This window comes from Agelaius tricolor, unplaced genomic scaffold (assembly GCF_023055355.1).
Source record: "Agelaius tricolor isolate 1412-34295 unplaced genomic scaffold, bAgeTri1.0.p SCAF_5, whole genome shotgun sequence".
In the NCBI taxonomy this organism is placed as follows: Eukaryota; Metazoa; Chordata; class Aves; order Passeriformes; family Icteridae; genus Agelaius; species Agelaius tricolor.
The window spans coordinates 33,241,530-33,265,958 of NW_027269265.1; the positions used below are offsets into that span (position 1 = coordinate 33,241,530).

The following is a 24,429-nucleotide window of genomic DNA, read 5'->3' on the forward strand; positions in this document are numbered from 1 at the left end:
CCCTTTATCAGGTGGATTATCATAATCAAAGGAAATACAATTTGCTGGGTGACTTCCTTTCTCTTTCTTTGTTCCTCTGTCTAGAAATGTCCTTGGCTGTGACATGCATCTATGATAATTAAGTAACCTGGCCTTATTTCAGAAGTTTTTGTTGTTCTAAAAGCTCCTGGCCTGTGGAATGTTCTTGGGCAGCTCATTGTGGATATTTGAAACATAAAAGTAGAGAGTCAAACCATGATTTTTATCTCTGAATCATTTTATGTATTCCTTTGACAAATCCACTTGCCGCATCATTTCAAATCTCAGAGGAACACTTTTTCAGTTTCATTCCTATTATGTAATTTCTCTCAGTCATCTTCATTTATCTTTGTTTTTAAACTGTAATCCTTGCCTTTTCCTTCACTTCACCCTATCCATACCCTTCTAATCCCTAGTTTATTATCACTACTTGACTGATGTTTGAGAAATGTATTGTAAGTGACTTGGAGCAGAGACTTGTCATTTTACTGTTGATCAGAGCACTTTGCACATGTCGCATCGTATAAATAAAAACTACTGTTCCAAAAATATTTAGTGTCTCAGTTATATTTTGCAGTATAATATGTAACAGAGACACTTTATGAAAAATAATTATTTATTACAATTATCCCATCTCTGGCGCTGACACTCAAAAGCATTTTAGGTAAAACAAGTGCAATGCCTCTTCTCTGTCTCCTTAGCTAGCTCAGAGTTACAAGACATCAATGAAGTGCATCAGGCTGTTTGCCATTCTAGAAACTCTTCAAATGTAACACTTCACTTTTCCTGTTCTCCATTGGCTTGTCTCAAAGCCTTCTAGCAAAGGAAATGTGTTCCCTCTTTTACAGCAGGGGAAAAACAGAGGGGTGAATTTGAGGGCATTGGGAAGGCCTGAAGCACATCTGTGAGTACAACCCAAGCCTCCAAGCCTCCAGTTTCCTGCTATTTTTAATGGGAAACACATCTCCCCAAAACAGATTATTGGATCAAGTTGGACTGGACATGCTCAAGTTTGTAAAGTGGTTTGCCTCTCCCCAAACCTATATTTGCATTTTGCTGAACCTGGCAAAAAAAGAGAAAACAGGATTGCTGCCAAACCCTTCAGGTTCTGTAATTTCCATGTTTATAAAATTTGCTTTTCTTCTGCCCTTGAATCTAGAATAGAAACCATGAAGGATTCTTTTTAGTTATTGTCATTAAAAATTCAAGCAAACACAGGCTAACTTAGTCAGACATCAGTCACACCTCAGGTAAATCTTGTCTGCTGTTTGTTCCAGAGATCTCAGGCTGCTGTGTTCCAAAGGACCTGTCTGGCATCTAACCCACATGAAGGCAAAGGTGGCAGAAGCTAGTGGAGGACACTAGTTCTCTGCTGAGAAATTTTTCTGTCAGTCCAAAGAGATGATCCCTGAACATCCCAGAGGAAACTCACAAGCTTTGACAGTCCCTATGAAATAATGTCTTACTAACATTTTTTTTCCATTGATACCTTGAATAGGAACACCCATGGAGAGAGCTTTCCTAAATAGGGAAATGCTTTGCTGCCTGGCACTTTGGTCACATCTCTTAGGAGTAAAAATGTCCTATTTGCAGTGTTTAGTTTCAGAGCCAAGCTCTTACCAAGCCAAAAGGCATGGCAGGTATCTGTTAGAGAAAAATGCTTTGAAGGAAAGAAAAACTAAATACTAATGTAAGCTTTACTATTATTATCTATATCTAAAGGAAAGAAAAATGCTCTAAGTAAGGAAATTATTTCAGCAGTCACAGAGAGAAAGCCTAGAGTTTTCAAAAACAGCTCTGGCTTCCTTGGGGATTGCTGTCTAGCCTTCAACATTTTGAAGCTGATCCCAAGGACTGCACCATACTACAGAGACTGGCAGAGGCACCATTAGAAGAACAAATGTTTAAGTGGCTTCAATTTTGTGCAGAGATAAGTTAAGATCCTTCATGGATGCAACTTCTGCCTCTATCCCTTTATGAGTCAACTACTTTCTCAGGAGTGATGAATATGGGGCTAATGGCTGAACCATAGAAAAAACCCAAGGCCGTGACACAAGCAAAAGAAAGGGAGGTGCCATCATTCCAGGGAATCTCCTCCAGCTTGAAGGAACAATGTTCGAAAATTTCCTTCATGTTTTCTTCAAAAAGCTCAGCAAATCCATGGCTTGTATTTTTTCTACCTGCACCATAAGGAAAAAGAGACAAAGAAAGCAATTTCTATGGTATTGCATGAAGACCTATGCAAGCTTATGTGAGACAGTACATGACTTGTGTATTCTTCAAAATCCATTTCCTACTTCAGGTATTTGAATAACATTTGTCACCACAGTGCTTGGGGCCCCTTCAGGCAAAAAAAAAAAAAAATAGTTCCTTCTTTAATTTCCTTGCAGGCCTAAATGTGACTCTTTGTTCCTCAGTTTCCTGTCAGAGAAGCCCATGTTTTGGATGTAGATCCATGGGGGGGTTATTAAATAAACACAGAACATCTACTCTTTATTCTATACACTCAGGAAGATGAAATTCCCAATTTCCAATTGTGGGACCTCCTCAGGAAAACAGGACAGAAAAAGCCAAACTTCCCCAGGGAGGGAAAAACCCTGACTGGATCTGGACAGGTTTTAAACAATTGTGATGAAGTTTTTCATGACAGATGTTTCCTTCAAAGCACTGGCTGGGCTGTGTAGAGAATGGGGAGTGCTATAAGTTGAGATTCTCATTTAATTTGCTGCAGAACCCGTTAGCATGTTTAAAGTGAATCAAGAAATTAGGCCAAACATGACTTGATAAGCCCAGCCTTAAACTCTGCTCTGGAAATATGGATCCCATTACTCAGTAGTTCTGAAGCAATATCAGACAAGCCACTTGGACTAAACCAGTAAGACTAATTTCCAAGTGCATCTTTTTCAAGACCAGGACTGGATATACAGAAGGGATGAACAACCACTGAATTAAACTGTAATTTAAATATAAGGAGCCATATAAAACTAAATTCTCTGGTGAAAGAGAGATGCTATGAATCTCAAATTTAGAATTCTTTTAAACTGAAACACGTCTGAACTTCAAAGCCCAGTCTGCAGAGCAAGATCTTACCTCACTGGGAATGACTACAGTGGCAGTGATACTTGTGATGTACTCAGATACCAGTGTAATAACCACATTAAAGTGTTCCTGAAGACATAAGTAATTTTTTTTCTTCAGTGTAACAATGTGCCACAAATAAAACACACAAATAAAGTTTAAGTGAGGGATTAAGCTCTGTCTGTCACAGTTTGGATGAGGAACCAGCTTGGGTATTGCTGCACTGCACTCCTTATCATGTCCAGATACAGGAGTATAGTTGCAAACAAATATGATTATGCCACTTTCTAAGATGCTTCCATACAGCCACATGTTATGCTAGACCCAAATGAAGAAACCCTTCCAGAACCAGACATGCTGGTGCAGAAACATCTGAACTGGTTTTGGGCACACATATAGGAACTAGATTAGGTATTGTATATGATCTATGCTATTTCAGAAAAAGACAACACACACATGAAGATCAGCAGCATTCCCTGTGCCTGTTTACAAGTGGCTGCAGAGAGCCAGAGAACCCTTATGTCACCACAAACTCTTTTCACCTTGGACCCAGCTTCCTGTGCACACAGAGCATCCCAGCCTGGCTGCTCTGCAGAGAATGGTGCTCACTCCCGGCACGAGGCCTTGGGGAGCTCAAGCTTCCTTGTGAACACCTGACAAAAGGGCAGTTCTAGAAATTGTCTGCCTTTGTCCCCAGTCTTCATCTTACTCCCACTTTCACTGTATTATAATCTCAACTTCATTCTTTTTCTCTCTTCCTTTACTAGCTCAAGCTGAAAGAAACAAGGCTGAATAGAATAATAACAGCTCTTCTGGACCAGCTAATGCAGCTAGGGAGAGCTGAACAAGCTCTCAGGTATACAGCACCACCATCAGGTGCTCACTCTGACATTTCTCCCTCCTGCCTTTCCCCTCAACACAGTACACACAGTGTCTTCACTCCCCTCACCCTGCTTCACTGCCTCCTCCTTCCTTTCTTCTCATCTGGGAGCCCTCTCCTTTATCCTTACCTCCTCCTTCCTCTCTGTACATGATGTGACTAGACAGGAGAATAGAGATTTATGTATTCCCTACATGTGCTTCTCATTTTTTACGATCCATCTTTGGATGTTGATAACTCCTTCTTATAGGTGAGTATCTCTCAGCTCACTTCTTCCTCTCTCTTTGACCTTTCCTCTGCTCCTTGTAAGGCATTCTCTCCTCTCATGCTGTGAAACATTCATGCTGTCTCATACTGTGAAATTATCTCTCTCACGCTCTCTTGACTATATCTGTAGCATGGTCCTCGGTGCTTTCTAAAGGATGCTATTTCACAATAAATACATAAGCACTGCTTCAGGCTGCTGTCTTCTCCAACTGCCTAATTGGATATGGTATTTTAAGGTGCTCTTTAGAACATCAAAGATGTCTTAGCTATTTTACCATTTTCCTTCTCAGCTCTGTTGAAATTTATACAAAGCAACTGTGGGTTTTTTTATCCAGCTTGAGGTCACCGGCATAAGCAGCGCTGCCCTAGCTCGGTTGCTGAGGCAGGGCTATCTGTGCGTTATTCTCCATTTCCCCTTTAAAACGCTCCATCTTTCTGCATCTCCAGCTCTCACAGTGAGATTGTGCAATCAGGTGACTCGGTGACAGGCTGGTTTGCTGCATTGTGGCATCCTCGGAGCAGCTAGAGAGGTTTGTACACAGAGCTCCCCGGGCGAGCGGAGGGAACGCGGGGCAGCAGCCCGGGCACTCCGCGTTACGCAGAGCCATCAATGCACGGCCGCGGCGCCTCCGGTGTGCGCAGCGTCTGCTGGCCCTGCCGCTCTGGGGCCGAGGGAGCCGCCTCTCCAGAGAGCACCTGCCTTTAACAGAGCCACTGCTGCCAGACATCTTGAGAATCCTTCATCATAATTGATTTGGGGCCTGCACAGATCCGATGTTGCCTCATTATTGGGACTATTTATTATTGAAACCAGAAATGCTGAGTCATTAAACAGAGGTCATAAAAACATCCTTATTCTGCTAAAAGCATTAGCTCATCATTTCTGGTACTACAGAAGGTAGGAGTCCTTATGCCTGTGAGAAAGAAAATGTGGAGTGTATCAGAGGCCTGGGAAGATCGGACAAGAGCCCTAAGTCAGTAACCCATTAGAAAAAGCAGGGTGCTGGTTAAAGACACATCTCTGGGTTCAAGATCAATTGCCATTTCTGCATTTGTGTCACTTCAGGTTACCATTTTATCCCAGAATATGTTACTGTCTCTCTGTGGAGATGGACAGAACGAAAAACCTTGCTCACTTTTGTCTGAAGACTATAAGGCATTCAGAGGCACTACCCAGCTGCCCCTAACCGCAAAGAGCTGCCAGTTACCTCCACCTCCATTCTTTCAGAGGGAAGCCAGAGGTACGGAGAGGAAATTTGTTTGCTTGAACCCTGGTTCAGGACTGCACTCTCCCGATTTCTCATTCCAAAGAAGGGCACTTTTTTCCTGTGTTCTTGTGCTGCCAAAGAGTTAAGGTAGCCAGAGAAAGGATTTTAATTTATTTTTACTACCTGTGCTTGAAATTTATTTTCTTACTATTCTTCCTCGGGCAGTTTTCTGAATCTGGAGATCATTCTGGGTGGAAAAAACCATTTTTTTCAGAGATTGTGTTTCCCTATTGTAATACCAAGCTGCAGACAAATACTTCCTTTGATAGCTGTGTTTGATTTCCTGCACTGCAGGGATGTCCTGTCAGCGTCCAGATCCAACAAAGGCGCATGGGGGTTACACCCCTCAGCTGATGGGGTATGAGTGTTTATTTGTTTTTGTTACGGATTTCTTTGGAGGAGTAAATATGAAGGACTCGTACTGCAGGCTCACCAGCCAAGGCGCACTGTGCCACTTCGTGTTCCCGGCCGGAGCCAACACTCCAGGCGTTTGGGAAGGGCAGGGTGTTCCCGACACTCACCTGAGCACACACCGGCCCGCACCGGCAGGGTCCGGTTCTCCAGGGGACGCAGGTCCCTCCCTTGGGGCTACCTCGCCGCCTTCAGGCTCTGTGCCCCGCGATGGCCCCGGGAGGGCTTGCCAGGCCGGCCCCCCGCTTGCGGGCCGAGGGAAGCGGCTGCAGGCCGGCAGGAGGACGCGGGGCCGGCGTCGCGGGGCGGGGGAGGCGGTGCGAGGCAGTGCGGAAAGAGTTAAGGGAAGGTGGCGGGGCAGGCTGGCTGTCGGGAGCGAGCATGTGCAGATTGAAACCGCATCCATACTACGGGCGAGTGTCACTGGCACACTTCACCTCCCGCCGCCCGCGGGGCACCCATGGACACCGGTGAGGACACGAGCCGCGGCCGGGCGGGGGGCCGAGCGGCGGCGCCGGGAGCTGCCCGCGGCCGCTGCCCTCACGGCCGCCCCGCCGGGGTGCGCGCGGCCCGCGGCGGCCTCCCCGCAGCCAAGCGGCGCGGGGGATGCGCTGCCCGGGGCGGAGGGCGGGGATGGCGCCCGGTGCCGTTGGTTTCGCTTTCTGGCGGCGGGAGGGCCGTGCCGTCCCCGCCGGGCGGGTGCCGGCTGGGGCGAGACAAAGGCGGGCGGCCGAGCGGCGGCTTCCCCGCCAGCGGCGGGCCCCGCGGGGCCACCGGGCACCGGTGTGTCGCCCCCTCCCGGGGAGCGGCGCAGCCCCGCGGGCCGGGCCCCGCCGTCCCCCGCAGCTTCTCGGGGCGGCAGCGCGGTGCGCGTCGAGGGGGTTTTGCTCGGGAGCCCCCGACCCCGGCTGCGAAGTTTCCGGGGCTCAGGGAAAGCAGGGTGGAGGGGTTGGTGAAATCGGAGCTGTTTTTCACTGGACAGTGCCTTTTTTTTTTTTTTTTTTTTTTTCCTTCCCCACGAAAAGGAATGTCTTGAAACATCTTTTTGTATTGATTTCTGTAAAACTTTATTCTAGGCAAGGGGAAATAGCTCTGAATGAGCCCAGCGTTTGCAGAGCTGAACTGGGAGGTGGGAACTGGCTCTGGTCTGTTCAGTGACTTTTCTGCAACCTTGTGAATTACTCCTGTGTGTAAAGCCAGAGGTCAGGGATACAGATACTACAGTTAGCTGAAAATGAGTTTTTTCTTTCCTATTAAAAAAAAATTAAATTAGTCTCAAGATGTTTACTCTTGTTCCATTTTTGGAATGGAAAAATATTCAGAATAGCTGAATTTTTGTAAAATGGAAAATCTGATTCCTTCTTCTCCCCATTCACTCATTTACTCTAGGGTTTTGCAAATTGTTCCTAGGATGCTTAGGATCAGGGATGCTGAGGAGGCTGCCCTGTCATGTTCATCTTAAGCTGACCGTTACACTGGGACTTCTTAGAGATCATTTCACATTGCTAGTCCAAAATTACTGGGGATGTACAAACTTGTTAAGCCTCATAATTACACAACAGATGCAGAAAAACTCTGTTACATGAAATACTTTGTATTGTTCTCTGGCATTGTTTATTTCACATGTTTTTCCTGTTTTCTGTTATTTCTGAGGAAAAATGCGGACTCTGAAGGAGCTGGTTTTTTTCACAGGCAAGGTGGTAACACATCTGTGACTGTGCATTGGGGATTTGCAAGAAGAACAGATTGCCCAAAGAACTCCAGTCTGTGTTTTCCAGGGGCACAAATGCATTAATATATGTACAGCATCAGTTAGAGATAGGGATAGCTAGTGTTTGGTGGTAAATAGGAAGTAATTAAAACAAAAATAACTGTGAGTTATTAGGAAACAGAAAAGAAAATAAAGACTTATTGACATGGAGTCCAAAATGCCTGTAGGCACTTTCAGCCAGCACTGAGGAAAGTTATTTAGGAAATCTGTAAAATACTCTTGTGTCCATACACATCCTGAAGGTCCTTTTTGAATCCCAGCACCTTGTCCCAGTGAGAAGGTATGACTTCTTCCACAGAGAAATGTCAGTTTTCCCGTGTTAAGTAACAGCAGCTTGCTACTGTGGATAAGTTAAGATTTTTCATTAAATCTGAAAGTAGGTATTTTCTCCCAGAGAATATATGCTCTCGGTATGTATATCTGAGAATTTCATACTTCTCTGTTCAGGCTGCCACTGAAGAACATGGGTGTCTCCGTTTATAGAAGAGGAAACTGAGGTAGGGGAAAATGGCATTTCACAGGTCTTTGTCAAGTTGAAACAAGACTTAACTCCAAATCCTTTGGTTAACTAGTAGCTACAGCAGCTTTCTAAACAAAGCTCAGCAAAAGTGCTAGAAGCAGCTGATTCAAAGTGAAACATTCTGAGATCCTCTGATTAGGGGAATACTGAAAAAGCATGTAGTATAGTCTGGTGGAAAGGAAATGGAGGGGCAAGCAGAAGTTGAGGCAGTACTGCTTGCTACCGCATAACTTCTTGCTGAGGCTCTGGCAGCGGGTCTGTACCCTTGGTCAGTACTGCTGTGCCCACTCTACTGAAGGCTGATGGTGGAGGCAGAAAACAAGCTGCTTCCTGGGAGAGTTCAAACCTTGGAATTCTTATGGCAAGATCCCGTAGTAGTTTACAGAAGTGGTAAAGGGGTCTAGACCAGGAGGTATGGATAGCACAGGTGTGTAGGTTGAGAGCAACCTAGGTCTCTGCATCCGAATGGAAATATTACCTGGTAGTGGGGACTCTGCAGTTTTGCTGGCAATGTCATAACATGTGGTGCCAAACAGTGAAAGGCAAATTTAACCTTGAAGGGAGATGCAGGTTTCTAGCTTAGAGTGTAAGGCAGGAGGAGGGTTTTGGATAAGGTTATGAACTCGATAGCATGTGGAGTCTTTTAAGATATCTTTTTACAATCTATACTTTATTCAGCATCTTGGAGATGTTCTAGGGCGTGAAGATGTAGGGAACCCTTTGGCCTTGTAATTTGAGGATCTACTTATTCCCACATGTCAAGAAATGGGGAGAGGAGTTGTTTTCTGGCATTGTAAATATGCTTTTAATACCTGTCTGCTTGGTTAAGGCAGTAACTGTCCTTAGGTCAGGTGTTTCAGGGCTGCTGGCAGGTGCTGCATTGTGTCCAGGAGGGGTGTTTCTTCTCATGGCATAATTAGTCAGATGAATTAAAGTTTTACCTACAAGTTTTACTTGAATTTAAGTTTTACTCTCCAAAGTGTTAGAAATGAGCTGCAGCTGGGGACTGATCATGCCAGGAAGAAGGTGTGGAGGGGGAATGAGGGGGAGGAGAGGAGACTGTGCACTCTTCCTGTGGAGGGTGGGGAGAGAGGAGGGGGGGAACCCCCAGCTTTTTGCTATCATCACATGCTTTGATGGCAAGTCTTGTTTGTATCCTCAGAATCGTACTTGTCACAGAGTCTGGGGCCAAGCAGGTCCTTTTTCTGCAGCATGGAATCGGTCACTAAGCATCATCTCTGTGAGACTTGTTTGAAGAGTCCTTCTTTGCAAGTTTTGGAGTTACCTCACTGGCTGTGGTGTGCTTTCTTGTGCTTCTTGTTCATGGTATGCATCTCTAGTCTCCTTAGACTAAAGAACTTCTGTCCTTATCCAAGTTGTTGACCTATGTTGCAAGAAACTTAATGAAATTTTAATAAAATTATCTGCAGGAAATTTGACTATGTTTTAGGCAAAAGAGTCCTTTCTGTTAAGCTGTCTGACAACAGAAAGAAATTTTTCCTCATGGAAGATGACTGGAAAGCATAATGAAAAAGCTCTTAAAAAGGAGAAAATATATTGGGGAGGCTTAAAGAGTGGTGGTGTGGAGGAGACCTTGTTCTGATGGTGAAATCATAGAAAAAATGGAAAATTTTATTGTTGCAAATTGTACCTTAGGATTCTTTGTTTCTGGATTGCCTTCAACAAATACCATGTTTAAGAAAATGAAATTAAGTTGTGTTGATTTGTTTCTTTTTTCAGTCTCAGACAGCATGCTATTACATGGTAAGAGGAGAGGTAACAACATGCTAATTAAAGGGCAGCAGTGCTTCATTCCTTAGGGCTAATTATTCTTTAGAAAATGGGTCAATTACTTAAAGAAATTGTATATCAGCAGGAGGTAGGAAAAGCCTTTATTCCCACTCCTTATCATCCTTTTGTGGGAAGCACTTCCTACCTCCATAGCAGTTGCAGTACCTTGTTAAGCTTTCAGGTGCCAGAGCCACGCCCTGCAGATGGGGAAGTGGCACCTGAGCAAACTTACTTGCAGTCACTTCTATCCTGCATGTTCCTGTGTAGCTGCAGATGAGGCGGTGTCCAGTGGTGTTCCTGAGTTGTTTCTGGAGTGAAAGAAATGAAATTGAACAATTCAAGTGGGAGTTCTGTTTCAGAACAAAATTTGCTTGATGTGAAAGGTAAAGTATGGTATATTTCCTATCTTCTTTTGAAAGACCTTTCATCATCTAGTTAGCTAATGTTTTCCAACGTAAAAGGTATTACCTGCTTGTGGCTTGCTTGGTAAGGTTTGTAAATGATCCCTTCTCAGATCTGCTTTCTGTATGTGTTTCGGTATTCTCTGGTGGCTTTCTCACCTGACCATGCTGCTTGCTTTAGCTCTGCAGGCTCAGTACAGACTGGGTGAGGGAGCAGAGGGCTGGTTAGCTGTCTATGTCAGAAATGAACTGGTCTGCTTTTCACATTTCTCTTATGATATGTGAGGCAGGAGTATCCAGATGGTTCCTGAGTTCCTCGGTAAGGTGGCTGTGCAGGCGACCACAAGAAGTCTTGAAAGAAAGCCAGACTGGGCAAAGGCTTTGGCTCTGCAGGAGCAGATACCAACATCTGTGCCAATTCAGAACAACGCTCTCTTTCTGGTTAGTCAGAGCACTACATTCCTGGCTGTAAATGATACACCCAATAATGTCTGCTGTGAGCCAGAGCTTATGCACCTTACAGTCCAGCTAAAATGAGTGTAAAAGGCTTTGCAGGTGCATGGTGCTCGTTAACATGTCCTCAGAGGCGAAATAAAAGCTAGACTGCTTTAGAGATTTGTTTGTAGGCATATCTGAATGAGCATACCTACCAGTTACTAGGTCAGAGGTGTCTAATCATTGCATAGAAGAGGGAAGTGTTTTATGTGACCCTTTCTTTTGTTCTGGATTTTTGTTGGTGTCAGTGCTCACCACAACCTTATTTTGAAACTCCCCTGCCCTCACATGCTTGTGTCAAAGCTGGATTAAATGACTGAGGGAATCTTCCCTACTACAAATGCTGTCTTGCTTTCATTGCATAAGATACAAGCATTAGTAGTCACTAGGTGAGTGTTGATAGCATAGCATGGTGAAGCTGCTGTTTCACTTCTTCCTTGCTGGGTCTTTGCTCTCAGATGTGCCATTTATTGGATGTAGTCTTTATGAAGAACTTCTGTGGAGCACCTCTCTGTCCTGTTTTCATGATTCTGCTGGGAGCATGATGAAGTACTTCTGGAGGGGGGGAGCTCTGTCTTTAGTATGGGTAGCTCTAGCATAGTGCTGTATGTACTGCCAAGTGCCTTCTGGGGATGGGGAGTCTGTTTTGTTTTTATTCCTTTCATCCAGAATGCATGCACAGATCATGATCTAAATCATTTGGCTCCACCAGCCTAATCTGGACTGAGAAATCTAGGCTACGGCTGTGTCTATGCAGAGCTCTAGGTAGTCATTCCTCTCTGCTTGCGACAGTGTTCCTGATGGTAGCAGTGGATTTGGCTGTTTCCTCTCCTGCTAACTGACCTAGCAAAGCCAGACTTGCTTAACCCATGGGACACTTTGAGTCACGTGTTTTCTTTGTATTTTGTGTCAGCAGAGGCTTAGGGTAAGGATGCTTCTAGTAAGTTCTAGAAGAAGAGTTATTTACTTTTGTAATTTCTGTTGTTTTTAAGCTGTGCATAGTTTCCCGTAATGGTACAGTAGATACCATGTGATTTGATTTATTTTGATCCAGCAGTTCTTTCTAAGACATACCTCACAATTAAGCTTTTAATTGGAAGTGGACTTGTACAGGAGCTTCAGGATGTAGGACACATTTTATAAAAATGCTTGAATGTCTAACTACGGAGAGAAAAGCTGCTGTGAAGGTAATGTAATGATTCCTTAGCAATATTGAGCTTGGCTGCTGTTGCTTTTGGTTTTCCTTTGCTGCTTAATACTTTACCATGGAGATGAGATACTTTCCAAACCATCAGCCTCAGCCACTTGAGCTGATAGAGGTTAGCATGGTATTAGGAGTGCCCTGGGTAGCTAAGCCATTTCCTGTGCAGTGGAATACTAAGGTGCATATAGAAAGAAGGCAATTCATTATGTCATATTATGTTGCCTTATAAATTGTGGATGTGCAAAAGGTCAACTTCTAGAATCCATGTCCTTCTCTTAGATAGTTACTCCAAGTTGGGGTATGCTGCCTTGTGTGTGGGGCAGTGGGAGTAGGTTTTTTGTTCTATTTTTTCTTTCCCCAGTTCGTATCAGACATAGAAAGTGGGAAAATGTCCCATTCTGATGCCAGAAATATAGTTTCCTTGGTTTGAGAAACAAGGACTGGACAATGTCATGACAATGATGAACATTTGCTATGCTTAAGGACCATGGCATAGCAACGTTTGGAGTACTAAAAAGCTGTAAGTGCAAACACCAGCACTTCCACTGCATCTTTCATTTGAGAATCTCTCAGTTCTTAATGAATTTTCAGTGTGTCTCTGTGAGGCTGGTATTATTAGTGTCATTTTGCAGACAAGTAGATAAAGTAAAATGCTTGTATAAGCACATTCAGCAAGCCAGGAAAAGCAGGAATAAAATTCAGGAATACTAATGTTTCAACCTGCTTTTGAGCTACTATCTTGTACTTTTTTTCCAGAAAAGAAAGACATGAATTTTTGTAGCTTTCCTGCCCCCATCCCCCTCTTTTTTTTCCCATTGGGTTAGGCTGCATAAAAGTGAGACATTATTATGCAACATATCGAAGTGTGCATGTGATACTTGAAAAAATGGTAATCAGATAAGTTGCCAGGCAACAGTACCCTGCCTTCAATTACCAAAACGCCAGTGAGTGTGCTTTCATGATATAACATGGGTGCTGTACTTCTTCATAAAGAAAGTGTAGGTGGAGTTTTGTAAGAGTTGCTCCTTTTTAACTCCTCTGCTGCTTAATCTGCCACATGGTGAGGTCAGATTTGACCCCAGTTTTAGAGAAAAGCATTCACCAAACCTGAAATCAACAAAATCAACAAGGAAATTAGATGAGCTCTCAAAGATAATGAATGATATGTGAGCATATATGAGTAAATAACCATTCCCTGCAGTGGGTCTGTGAGTGTTTGATGGTTCAACAGCTTACAACAAGTAGGTCAGAGTTCATCCTTGGGGACCGTGAAAATTCAGAAAATGGGTGAGAGATTTTTGTAAAAAGGTAGATGACAGAAATGCATTGCAAACTGTGATAAGTATCAAAACACTCATGGTGGCCCCATGGCTCAAAACTATTGAGAGCCAGGGTAATTCATGAAAATATGAATGTAAATCCAGCTGGTTCGTTTCCATTGCCTTAGCAGAAGCAGAATGGAAGGAACATAAGAAGGGATGAGTGTACACAGAGGAAAAAGTGATATTCTAATAATGGAAGACAGCATGAGGGAATTCAGTTGTGTGTTTGTTCGAAACCTGAGTTTAATTTATTTTTCAAAGATATTGCAAGATAACAACAGCAAAAAATAAAGACTTTTGGAAGTTATTTAAATGCATTTTTGGTTTTGGCAATAAATAGCCACAGAAGCATTTGCAGAGACTGTAGTTGTGTGGGGATGCAGGCATCTGGCCAAGCCTCTTCAGCTGTTGGGTGGTGGCATGGCTTTTAGAAGAAATCTGAAACTCCAGAGGTCTAATGTGCTTCTCAGGGCTTTGACAGAAGTTTTCAGTAGAGATAGGGCACCCACCTAGATATATCTGGGAAAGGATGCTCATAACCTTGAAATCACTTGTTTTCCTTGGGTAAGTGCAAGTTGTTGCTTTACGGAGTAGGTTTTCCAATTACATTTCTGTTGTTCCAGAAGGAGCAAAAGGCATTTGCATTTCAGGAGATGAGGGACGGTGTCCTACGTGTCCCTCTGCAGTATTTCAGTCCAGTGTAGGAAGAGGTTCAGAAGTCCTCATCAAGAGACATGGTGGGACTTCAGTTAAAAGGGAAATCTGCATCATCCTCTGTGTAAGTCCTGCCAAAACAGGGGGAGTTTCTGAGAACACACAGACTCACTTTCTGTTTCCAAATTGGCACTTTCTTCTCAGGAGAATCCCAGATAAGTCACGGAGCAATGTTGTGACTTGATCTTTCTGTTGCACAACTTATCACCGGTTAGTTGCATTGGCCTTAGCTCTCTTTGTAGAGAATTGTAGAAATAACAAAGGGATGTAAATACTAAAAGAGACAGTTGAAGGAACGCTCAACTAATCACTTTCCAGTCAGGAATTTGCTTTCTTTTTTGTTTGCTTTTCTTTGTATTCTCACTTGATGAGCAGTTCTGCTAGATTATGCTCATGTATAGTCTCCAACCTGCTGACACCAGGAATGTTTGTGTCAGAGGAACAGCCAGAGCAGGAAGTGCTGTTTTGGGAAGTCTACGATTTTAGTTTTTAACTATTTTTGTATATGCAAGTGCATGTTCACACTATTCTGTCTGGTTTTTTGTTTGATTTTCCCTTACTACAAACACTACACATTTTGAATCATTAGTATTTTGACACAGAAAGTCCATTTATATACCAAACAAAAAACAAATCACCTTTTCTGAACAGTTTAAGCTTTGTATTAATCATGTGAGCCTTAAGATCAAATCTTCAGCTCTACTGCTCTGCTCACGTGTTTTATGACATAGTCTTTACTAATGGAGGTTTTCTTCAATGAGTGGTTTTTTTTCAAGTGTAGATACATTTGTAACCAAAGGTATGGTTTCTCCAGCACTCTGAGTTCAAAGTCATGCAGTATTTTGTGAAAAGGGAGCTTCTTCCTGCTAGGCTGGGTGCTGTGAGCCAAATCTGTGAGATAATGATACAGCTGAAAACTTAGCAAGCTTTAGGTAGCATGGGGTAGCATTCAGAGGGCTGATAAGTTCCTTGGTCTGACTCCAGGTGAAGCCCCATGGGTGGCCTGAGTGCTGGTTCCAGGGTAAGGGATGGACTGAGAAGGACTGTGTTGTTCTAAAGTTAGGTTGACTTGAAGCCTTTTGTAGTATTCATGTTTCTGCATTTAAGGAGTTGGAAGTGTGTTGCAGTTGCTTATTTTGTATGATTTTGTTCCTCAGTCTTTTACATATAAAATTATAGACAAGTGCATCTGACTATGTAAAAAGCATTCTCAGTGTTTTTGTGATTCTAGTGAAATGCCTTTTGAAATTTTGTTTGCATGTGTCTGATAAATAGTTCAGTAGAAATCTGTGGCAAATATCCAACAGTGGCAAAATTCATATAAGGAAAATGGATTCTGTGCAAATAATTTTTAGGAACATTGATGCAGCAACAATTTATACCAGAGCTAGACAACAAAAAAGTTCTTTCCCAGTCTGATATATAAATATGTAGCTGGTAAAATAGCAACTATTTCTCATTATAAGAGAGACTCCAAAGTAGATGCAAGCTTCAGGGCATAGGCAGAAGGTTCTAGATGTGTCTCAATAATACCCATATTGCATTGACTTAATTAGTGGGTTTATGCTATTCATTGCTACATTAATCTCATTGGGAAGATTTTTTGGGGGGAGGATTACTTATTTAATCTGCATTTTTAATTGGAGTGGTTTTGCAGTTCAGTGTCATCTAAATAAAAACAGCGTAGGTTTGTTTTGTTTATTAAGGAAAACAGGTCTCTCGAATTCCTCTTGGATTTTGGTGCACAGAAATGCTGAGCTTCATTAGGATAACATGAAGAACTCATTTGTTATACAGTCTGACACATAAATGTCCTTGCTTTAACTTCTTCATATGCAATTAATCCAGAAAAATGCTATGTATAGACAAACCCTTGGATTGTAAGATCTGTGAGGCTGATATAAATAAGGTGTTGGATACTTGTGTGTTGAAGCTGTCACCTCGAGGCATGACTTCTGTGAAAATCAGGAATGTGGCATCCCAAATGTCAGCATTTGAAGAGGAGAGCCCCAGCTCATGGGTTCGACTGGCTTGGACCATGCAGCTGTGCTGCTTGAGCCCAACATGGAGGTGAAAGGCAGTCAGATCACTGGAGCAGAGAGGCCAGTGCCCCTCTGGCAACAGGTTAGGAACAGGTTAGGGTGCTGGGTGGGTGGCACTGGGAAGGGCCTGTTTACATGAAGTCCACACTCTGTCCTGAATGGGGAAGGGTGAAGAAAAGTGTGATGATTGGAGAAGTGAGGATGAGAGGAGATCTGGGAAGATAAGGAGGCAATATTAGGAGAGATAGGACGGGGGTGGAAAGGTGTCAGCAGTGAAGCTTGCTTAAAAAATTGAGACATTGATGGGGAAAATAGAAGTAAAGCAATTTCTGGCAGGCCCTCCAAGGGTTAACTGAGACCTTGGCTGAAACGGTAGCAGTGAACCTTTGGTCACTGACTCTATTGCAGTTGCTCTGTGTGTTTGCTGTGGCTGAGATCCAGAAGGACAGTAGAGAGCAGAAAGGCTCAGCCTCACCCAAGGAGAGGCAGCTGTCAGGGTGCTGCCGTGGGCAAGGGGCAGGTACAGGTGCTGTGTGGGGGCTCTGAAGAAGTCAGGTCTTCCAGGGCCCAATGTACTGGAGCTAAGCTATCCATACACATGGCTCGTTCTGTGTTTAAAACCTCTCTTGCACTGTGCTGCATTAAGATTAAAATGTACTTCTTTGGTTTAGGAAGGCTGTCTGGTTGCTGTGTTAACTGTTGGTCACACACACCTGGGCTGAAAACGACTGGCGTCTGAAACCCCTTGGACTTGCTGGAGGCAGCCTAGTCTACCTGCGGATGTTGTGAATTAGGAGCTAGCCAAAGAGTGGGAGAGCTCCAGGATCCCTCCCCGGAAAAGGTAAGGTCTGGAGGCTAAAAGTGGTGGGACTGCACTTGTAGACCAGAAAAACAGAGCAGTTGTCTGAGTACAGAGCTGACTGCATTGTAGATGGGACCTTTGAAATTTAAATATGTAGAGTGCAAAGTTATTTCCATTGGTTTAAACCCCAAGTTGTTTTCTGGAGGTGTAAGATTGCCATTTGCACACATCACCTTTGATTTCTGTCTGCTGTGAGTCACATCATTCTGATTGCTTGTAATTTATACAGCCAAACTTTTCAGTATTATTGTCTCTTTAAAACCTCACACTCTGATAGCCTTAGGCAGTTAAAACAATCAGGACAGTGGAACAGTTTCTCTGAGCTAAACCAGAGCAGTAGGTAAAGAACAGAGGGTTGCTCTCTCCTGTGAAAGCACAGGTGTGAGTTGGATGATGAGGAGTCTATTCCTGGCCCTAACAAGCACTGCAGTCTCTGCACCTGATTCACCAGTGTGTTACTCTACTAATCTTCTTAGCCTCATCTTGCCACTCTCCTGTATGCTGTGGCAGTCAGTTACACTTCGACGTAGTACATGTAAAATGCTATCAATTTGGAAGGATGATTTATATCCCAGAGCAAAACTTAATATTGATTCTGGTTAGTGGGGTGGACATTGTGGGACCAGAACAATTTCCAGACCCTGCAGCATTTTTGACAGGCTCTTTGTGTCAGCAGTATGTGGCATAGTTCAGGCTACAATATTGTTTTGCGTATTGTGGATCAGCTTTCCTGGGTAGGTTGTTCACAGTACTTTATTTCTAGCTGGGAACTCACTTTGAATATCTGCATGCTGCATGTATAAACTTCAGATACATGTAGCATGGTCATCCCTCAGTCTGTCCTGTTTCAGGTGTCTCATTACCCTCTCCTAGTTGTAGTGCCCAGGAGATCCTGTGTTGGGCTTTTCTGTTGTCCCACTCTTCTGGGTATTCTTGCTGATAGACCCCTGATCCTCTCTGAGACTGGGAAACAGACCCAGTCAGCTGCTGAAGGAAAGCAGAAGACTTAATTGTGGCAGTGCTAACAGTGTGGATAAGCAGGGTCAGCTCCTGCCTAGAGCTCCAGCTGTGATTGTGCTACCCATTGTGTAGCTGACTATAGGGCTTCAGTTGGTCACCAAGTGTCATCTTTTGAGTGGCAAAGTCCAGACCAGTGCTACAATGTTATAACAAAGCAAGTGTCAGCAGCTTCCTGAGAAGGCAGCTGGTGATGGAATGAGCTTTGTATGAGTCCAGCTGTTATGTCAGTGATGCAGCCATGAGTATTTCTGAAGAAAGCTGTGTCAGGCAAGTGCTCTGGTGTGTGGTACTATTGCTGTGAGTAGAGCAAATGCTACTTCTTGCTGGCCTCAAGAACCATCAAATGTAGTGCAGAAGTCTCCTATTACTGTTAAAACAAAAACCGAGCACCACGTGGGCACAAGAAAACATAGATCCATTGGCAGCAGAACAAGACTATGAATTATTCATTGCTCCAATGCCTCCTGTAGGTTCCATCTACTCAGGCTGTTCAGGATGCTGTCTGTTGGAGATGCAGACAGATCTGCTTTCAAAGCCATGGGGACAAGACCCTGCGTACTGTCATCACCACTCTTGAGCTTGTCCTTCATTAAGCTGGTGTGGGCATTGTTGTCACATCCTTGAGGGCACAAAAGTAACCTCTTATCATTCCATGGGCTGTTGGTAGGAACACATCTGGTAATGCCAGCTTGGAATTGTCTCTGAGGTGAGGGCAATGAGTTAGGAGCAAGATGGAAGCCTTGGCTGCTCTGTCCTCTTTTGCAAAAGGGAGGTGAGAGAGCCACATCTTTTGTGTAGCATTGCTTTGGTTTTTGTAAGAAAATTTAGACTATGTCCGTTTGTTCCTAGCTCCGTCTTGCTGAGAAGCCTAAGTATTCTCTGTTAAAAGTTCCTTGAGCACAGGCAGGATTTCTCTGCTCATGCAGAGTGCTCTAGTGAAGATGAGTGTATTTAAATGGCTGTTTGGGAACATCTGTAACACATAGTTTTTCTCAACTAATTTACTAGTAGGCATTTGTCTATGTAATGGTTGTCAGCTGGCAGTTGAATTTGAGAGGCATTCAAAGATTTACAGAGCTGCAGAGGCTCAATTCTCCTCTATCTCTTCCATGAACTGCTGTGGGCTCAGGTAAGAAGTGCCCACTGTGAGAGAAGGTGTTGCTGAAGGTTTGTTCAGAGGCTGTTCTTCAGCACAGAATGCACATACTTAGATGAAGAGGGTTTTTAACTATTTTTTTTGCTTTTCCTTCCCACTGGTTGGCATGAGGATTCTTTCAAGCCATTTTGCATGCCCAGGCTGCACTGTCCATGCCATATTACAGATTCTTTAGCATTTTCCCCCATTTTCCTTCTGCATCTCTCAGAGTTGCTCTTAGCTATTAGGCTTTTGATGAGATGTATTCTGATTTTTAGTGTGGGAAAAGCTACCTGTAACTAGCAACAGCTGTAGAAATTATGATCTTCTTAAAACAGAAGTTCAACCTTTGCATTTACAGCTATCTTGTAATGTGCCCTACTGCATTTTGAGAGCACTTCAAATGTTCCTAAAGAGTTTCTTGGAAAGGAAGGAAATGTTGCTTCTGTCAAAACAAGACACCGTAGCTTGTGTTCAGAGCAGTTTTCAGCTTCTCGTTATGTCAGCCAGCTGGATATGCCCTAGAGTGAGTCACCTTTGGAGTTGTTCTAGTCCAGATGCTGAGGGAAACTCGGGAGGCTAAGATAAAATCCCAGACCGCATTTGAAGAGTCCTCACTAAAAAAAGTGGTGGAAGCATGCTGAGGGGAATGACTGCCCTGCTGGGTTGAGAGACTGAGTTGGTTTCACAAAGAGAGCTGTCAAGGAAGAAAGGGTTGCTTCTGTAGAAGGTAAAATGTGTTTGCCGTCCTATGGTCTTGACCAAAGTAAAAAGGCGACAAACTGGAAGCATACCTTTTCTTTGTTTGTTTTCATCAGTGAAAGAAGTAGACAAACAGAGCTTGCAATGGATTTGTGGTTTCCATAGTGATGTAGCTATGGAAGCTTTTGTGCAGCTGAGCTTTGCCCTCACTGCAATCACACTTGAAAGCTATGAGTGTTCAGCTTTCCTGCCAGGGAAATGTAAGTATGTATCCAACATGGAACTGGCTGAAAATGCAGCTGCATTTTCATGAATTTTTCATTTGCTGTGTTACCTGAATATGTGGATGTTTAGAAGCTCAGCTCATTTCTCCTTTATCTGTTGTTCTGCATTCAACTATATTGATACCACAGTTCTTGCTGCGCCAGGCAGGGGTATACTGACCTCTGTCCTTTGCTTTCTGTCATCGGTATATACGCACACATCCCACCGCACTGGTGCCTGTGACTCTCCAGCCACACTGATATCAAACATGCACTGGTCAGGAAATGTGTGTGTAACTCTTTTGGGGCATGATAACTGGTCAAACATCACCCTGTGAAACCTGACAGGTGAACTTTATAGACATCAATTCACTTGTCCCTGTATATGACATTACATCATGCTTTATTTTAATGGGCATTTTGGGAGTGTTTTAATAGTCAAAATACATGATCGTTGGGGAATTTTTGCCTGTGGAGAGAGCTGTTTCTGACTGTGAATGGATGATTAATTCTGGCTTTCAAAACACGTTGTAGGTGGAATTTTTCAGCATCTCAGTGATGAGATTACCAGTAGGTCCTAGAGGCAGGGGAAGGAAAATGCTCGATGTGAATGTTGCATGCACACATCAGGCAGTTATACACATACTAGTGTTGCACACAGACTTGCATTGTCCAGTCTTCGTGGTTCACAGGCATTTGTGTCTCATCTTTTTCTTTTTTACTTGTACTGCTGCTGAATGCTTTCTTGCTGTCTCCCTGAACAAATCTTCCTTACCTTCAGCATTTGTTTTGCTTGTCTAAGGGATGTAATGGGTCGTCTGTTCCCTTTATAGAAAGGAATGTTAATTATTTTCAGAAGGCTAATTAGGTTGCTAATGAGAAACTCTACTGCAGAAATGTTTCCTTTAATTACTCACTCTGAAGTCCTGTACAAAGAAGCTTATTGAATATGCTGTTAAATACAAATGCTTGTATCTGACTTAAAGATGCACCTTCAGGGTCCCTGAAAGAAATATTTTGGTAAACTTGGGAATCCATGTGACACAGATGACTGAGCAAATGAGACTGGTGCTAAGAGAAGCCTAGTTGTGCAGCTTTTTTGACTGCACCTTAATTTGGTACTTCTGCAAGTGACTGGATGCAGTTGCTCTTTGTATTTCAGTTTTTCTGATGACTTTTGTCAGTATAGGTAACTATTTGTGCTACCTGACAGCCCAATCTATAATTAGATGCAGCCTTCACACCAAACAGTTTAGCCTAATCAGCCAGATGGCAGTCAGAAGCACTGAGAGGTGGAGTGACATGTCCAAGGTCACATTGCAGATCATGGCAAACCTAGTAATAAAGCAGAGGTTTCATCAGTCCTGTGTTAGTTCACTGCACTATTTGCCCCTCGTGCCTCTCTTAGGGCCAGCATAGTTCATTACAAGACTTGCATCAGTTTGCATATTTCTTCATGAGGCAGCACAGCTGCTCAACGACCCCATTTATGTAGCCACCTTGGCACTGTCTTAGGAAAGTCCTTTTGCTTCTCCATCTGAGTCCTGTCTTCTACTTGCTTCACTTCCTTGTTGTAGTGATACCAAAATCCGACAGAAAGTAAACTTTCTAACACAATTTGAAATATTAGAAAGCAGGTATTCTTTACTACAGTGCTGGACACTTTAGGAGGATATCTCCTCTAATTGAATGCGTGTCATGAAACTTTACCGCAGGATATTTATTCTGTCATGATTATACATTCATTACAATTACTTCCTAACTAATACATAAACATCACTTACTTACCCTAGAACTAATTTGCATTCCTCTGCCTCCAACTGGAAGACCTTTTATGATCCTGGAGGGTCATCTAAAGGGATCTCTGGTTGTAGTTACTGAATGCCCCAATATGACCATTCCTTGAACTTTTCTTTCGGCATGCATGTTCCTTCTTGTTACATAACTTGCCAAAACCCCATGTATATTCCTAATTTTTATTTATCCACTGGTTCCAGCTACATTTATCATCCTGTGTGCATACTTTTACATTCTTTCATCTTTTCTTGCTAGTTAGTCTTTAAGTTCCATCTAGCAACTTTGGGGGAACTGAAAATTTTTATTCTTTGTATTATCTATCGGTCTCAATGCCTTTTAGAATTGCTTTGTGAGAGCTACTGTAGTCTAGTGGATATTTTAGTTTTAGTACTCCCAGGATGAAAGTTGGAGCAGATCTCTAAGATTCCCTGCTTTTTGACTGCTGAGCCTTTATGCAGCTCTGTAGAAGAGCTTCACTTTTTGTCAGCATCTTCTGATGTCCGGTCTGCTCTTGGCCAGACTTCTGGAACTTTTTATGTGCTGTGGCTGTACTAGGGAAAATGTGAGAGAAGGCTGCTAAATGGGGGCTGCTTCCATGCATAAGAAGATGCTCCTTATTCCTTTATATACTGGTCATTGTAAACTCAGCAGGAGAAGGAAGGAGAATCTGTCAATGTTGTGAGTGCAGTGCAAAACTTTGCATCTTGTACTGTGCTGCAGAGTATCTAAATGCAGGTGATTCAGACTTAGATATAGGAAATACCCAAGAAACCTACTATCAGCATGGGATGTGAAAAGTCACCCTCCATTTCTTTTTAGGCACAGACATACATTGTGTGCCATGCATGCAGCACTGCCTTGGCTGAGGCACATTTATTTAAAAGTTCACTTTGCATATATAATATTTAAGTTTGCATATCTTTACAGATGTGGGAACTGTCAGAGACAGTGAAGATAAGTGAAGCAAGTTGCTTAGCTGCAGTGTAATCTGGCTTCTAAGTTTGTACGAGCCTATGCAAAGCAAGCACACTTGAAAATGTTAATACTTCGAACACCTTGACATTGCTATGAACTGTTGTGCAGATAGTGCTGTTTGGTCTATGTGTAATGTGATGAGTTTGTTGTTGCATGTATCAAGACTAGTTATATTATGGAATGATATTTATGTTGTTTTAGCAGGAGACAAAAACTTACATTCTTTCTCCTTCTACCAAGAGTGTATTACTTAATATCTAGTGATTGTCATAGAAGTCCTGATATGCTGCAGGAATGGATAAAAAAGAATGGATAGCTGACCAGTGTGTCTTCAGGACTGCCAATAGTGGATGCAAAATACAGGCACGAAAATGACAACTCCTAAGCATCTTACATAAACATGGACAAGAAAACATATGGTGCCTCTCTGCTTCTATTTGCTATGGGCCACCTGATGCTCCAGATTTTAAAGATGGTTTAAAAGGAATTTAAGATTTGGGACTTTTGAAGAGGGTTATTTTTGGTAGCCAGTGTGAGCAGTATCAAACCATTTTACTTAAAACTGAGAAATTCTTTTCTAGTCTTAATACAAGTCAGTTCCCAACACACAGATGAGAAATGGCATCATTGTTAAACTGGCATTTTGCCCAGAGGCACGATGTGCCTATTGTTGCCCAGAATGGAAAGCAAGATAAAGAAAAAAATCTTGTGTGATAAGACCTGAAATTACCCTATATAACCTAAAGTATTTCACAGAGGTGAATAAATCAGTGTTGTATATGCTTTAAGCACCTCTTAGTAGGTGCTGGAAAGATGTAGGAAAGATAGCATCAGCAACGATCAAACTCCACTTTTGTCTTCAGAATGTGCCCATCTCTAGCTGCCTTCACAGGCTCTACTAACTACAAATGGGAACCTGTAGGGAAAAAAAGCTTGTAAGGTACCTTTGTTAAGTGCCTGAAATTCATTCATTAATTTGCACCTCTGTATGCATGTGTGTATGAAATGTTTATACAAAATCCAAAATTTAGTAAAACCATATCACGCAAATAATTAATTTGTTAGAATGGTATCATGGTGCAGTAATGGTGTAATGCAGATTACTGGAGGTGAACAAACAAGTTACTGTCAGAAGTGCATTTTGGTCAGTGAGAGCTCAGTGTCTGCTCAAAGGAGGTATCAGTTCCTCACTGCTTAAATAACAACTGCTAAATAGCAATGCCTCCTAAAATAACAACCAGTTGTTTGGTTGTTATCTTTAAACTTTTCTTGAGATGGTAGAATGAAAGCTGAAAACTTAATTTGGGTATTAAGGGCACCACAAATGAAGATCTGGGCAGAAAATAGTGTGACCCTGGGAAAGCTCTGCCAGTTTGGGAACTCTGTGGCCAGTCATTAATGGGGAAGGACATGCTTGTGTGATTCAGGACAGCCAGCTCAGCTTCACCAAGGGCAAGTTCTGGCTGATCAACCCAGTGGCTTTCTGTGATGGA

The 24,429-nt window shown here is 43.0% G+C and overlaps 3 protein-coding genes across 7 annotated transcripts in view; 2 read left to right on the forward strand and 1 right to left on the reverse strand.

Moving 5' to 3' along the window:
* Positions 1-6,167, reverse strand: part of PLEKHH1 (pleckstrin homology, MyTH4 and FERM domain containing H1) — a 73,100-nt gene extending 66,933 nt beyond the window's left edge. Inside the window, exon 1 of the mRNA XM_071427108.1 lies at positions 6,033-6,167. The gene's annotated coding sequence lies outside the window, so the exon portion shown is untranslated. The remainder of the gene's footprint in view (positions 1-6,032) is intronic.
* A 98-nt stretch (positions 6,168-6,265) lies between these two features.
* The window catches only part of TMEM229B (transmembrane protein 229B), a 32,365-nt gene continuing 14,201 nt past the window's right edge, over positions 6,266-24,429 (forward strand). Inside the window, exon 1 of one of the 3 annotated variants that reach the window (XM_071427119.1) lies at positions 6,266-6,392. In XM_071427119.1, the coding sequence (XP_071283220.1) occupies positions 6,383-6,392 (10 nt within the window). In that variant the 5' untranslated portion in view covers positions 6,266-6,382. Of the gene's footprint in view, positions 6,393-16,884; positions 17,024-24,429 lie in introns of those variants that run through there. The other 2 variants (XM_071427121.1, XM_071427120.1) reach the window with 2 other exon arrangements.
* Positions 16,889-24,429, forward strand: part of RAD51B (RAD51 paralog B) — a 397,721-nt gene continuing 390,180 nt past the window's right edge. For all 3 annotated transcript variants that reach the window (XM_071427109.1, XM_071427111.1, XM_071427112.1), the window contains exon 1: positions 16,889-17,023. The gene's annotated coding sequence lies outside the window, so the exon portion shown is untranslated. The remainder of the gene's footprint in view (positions 17,024-24,429) is intronic.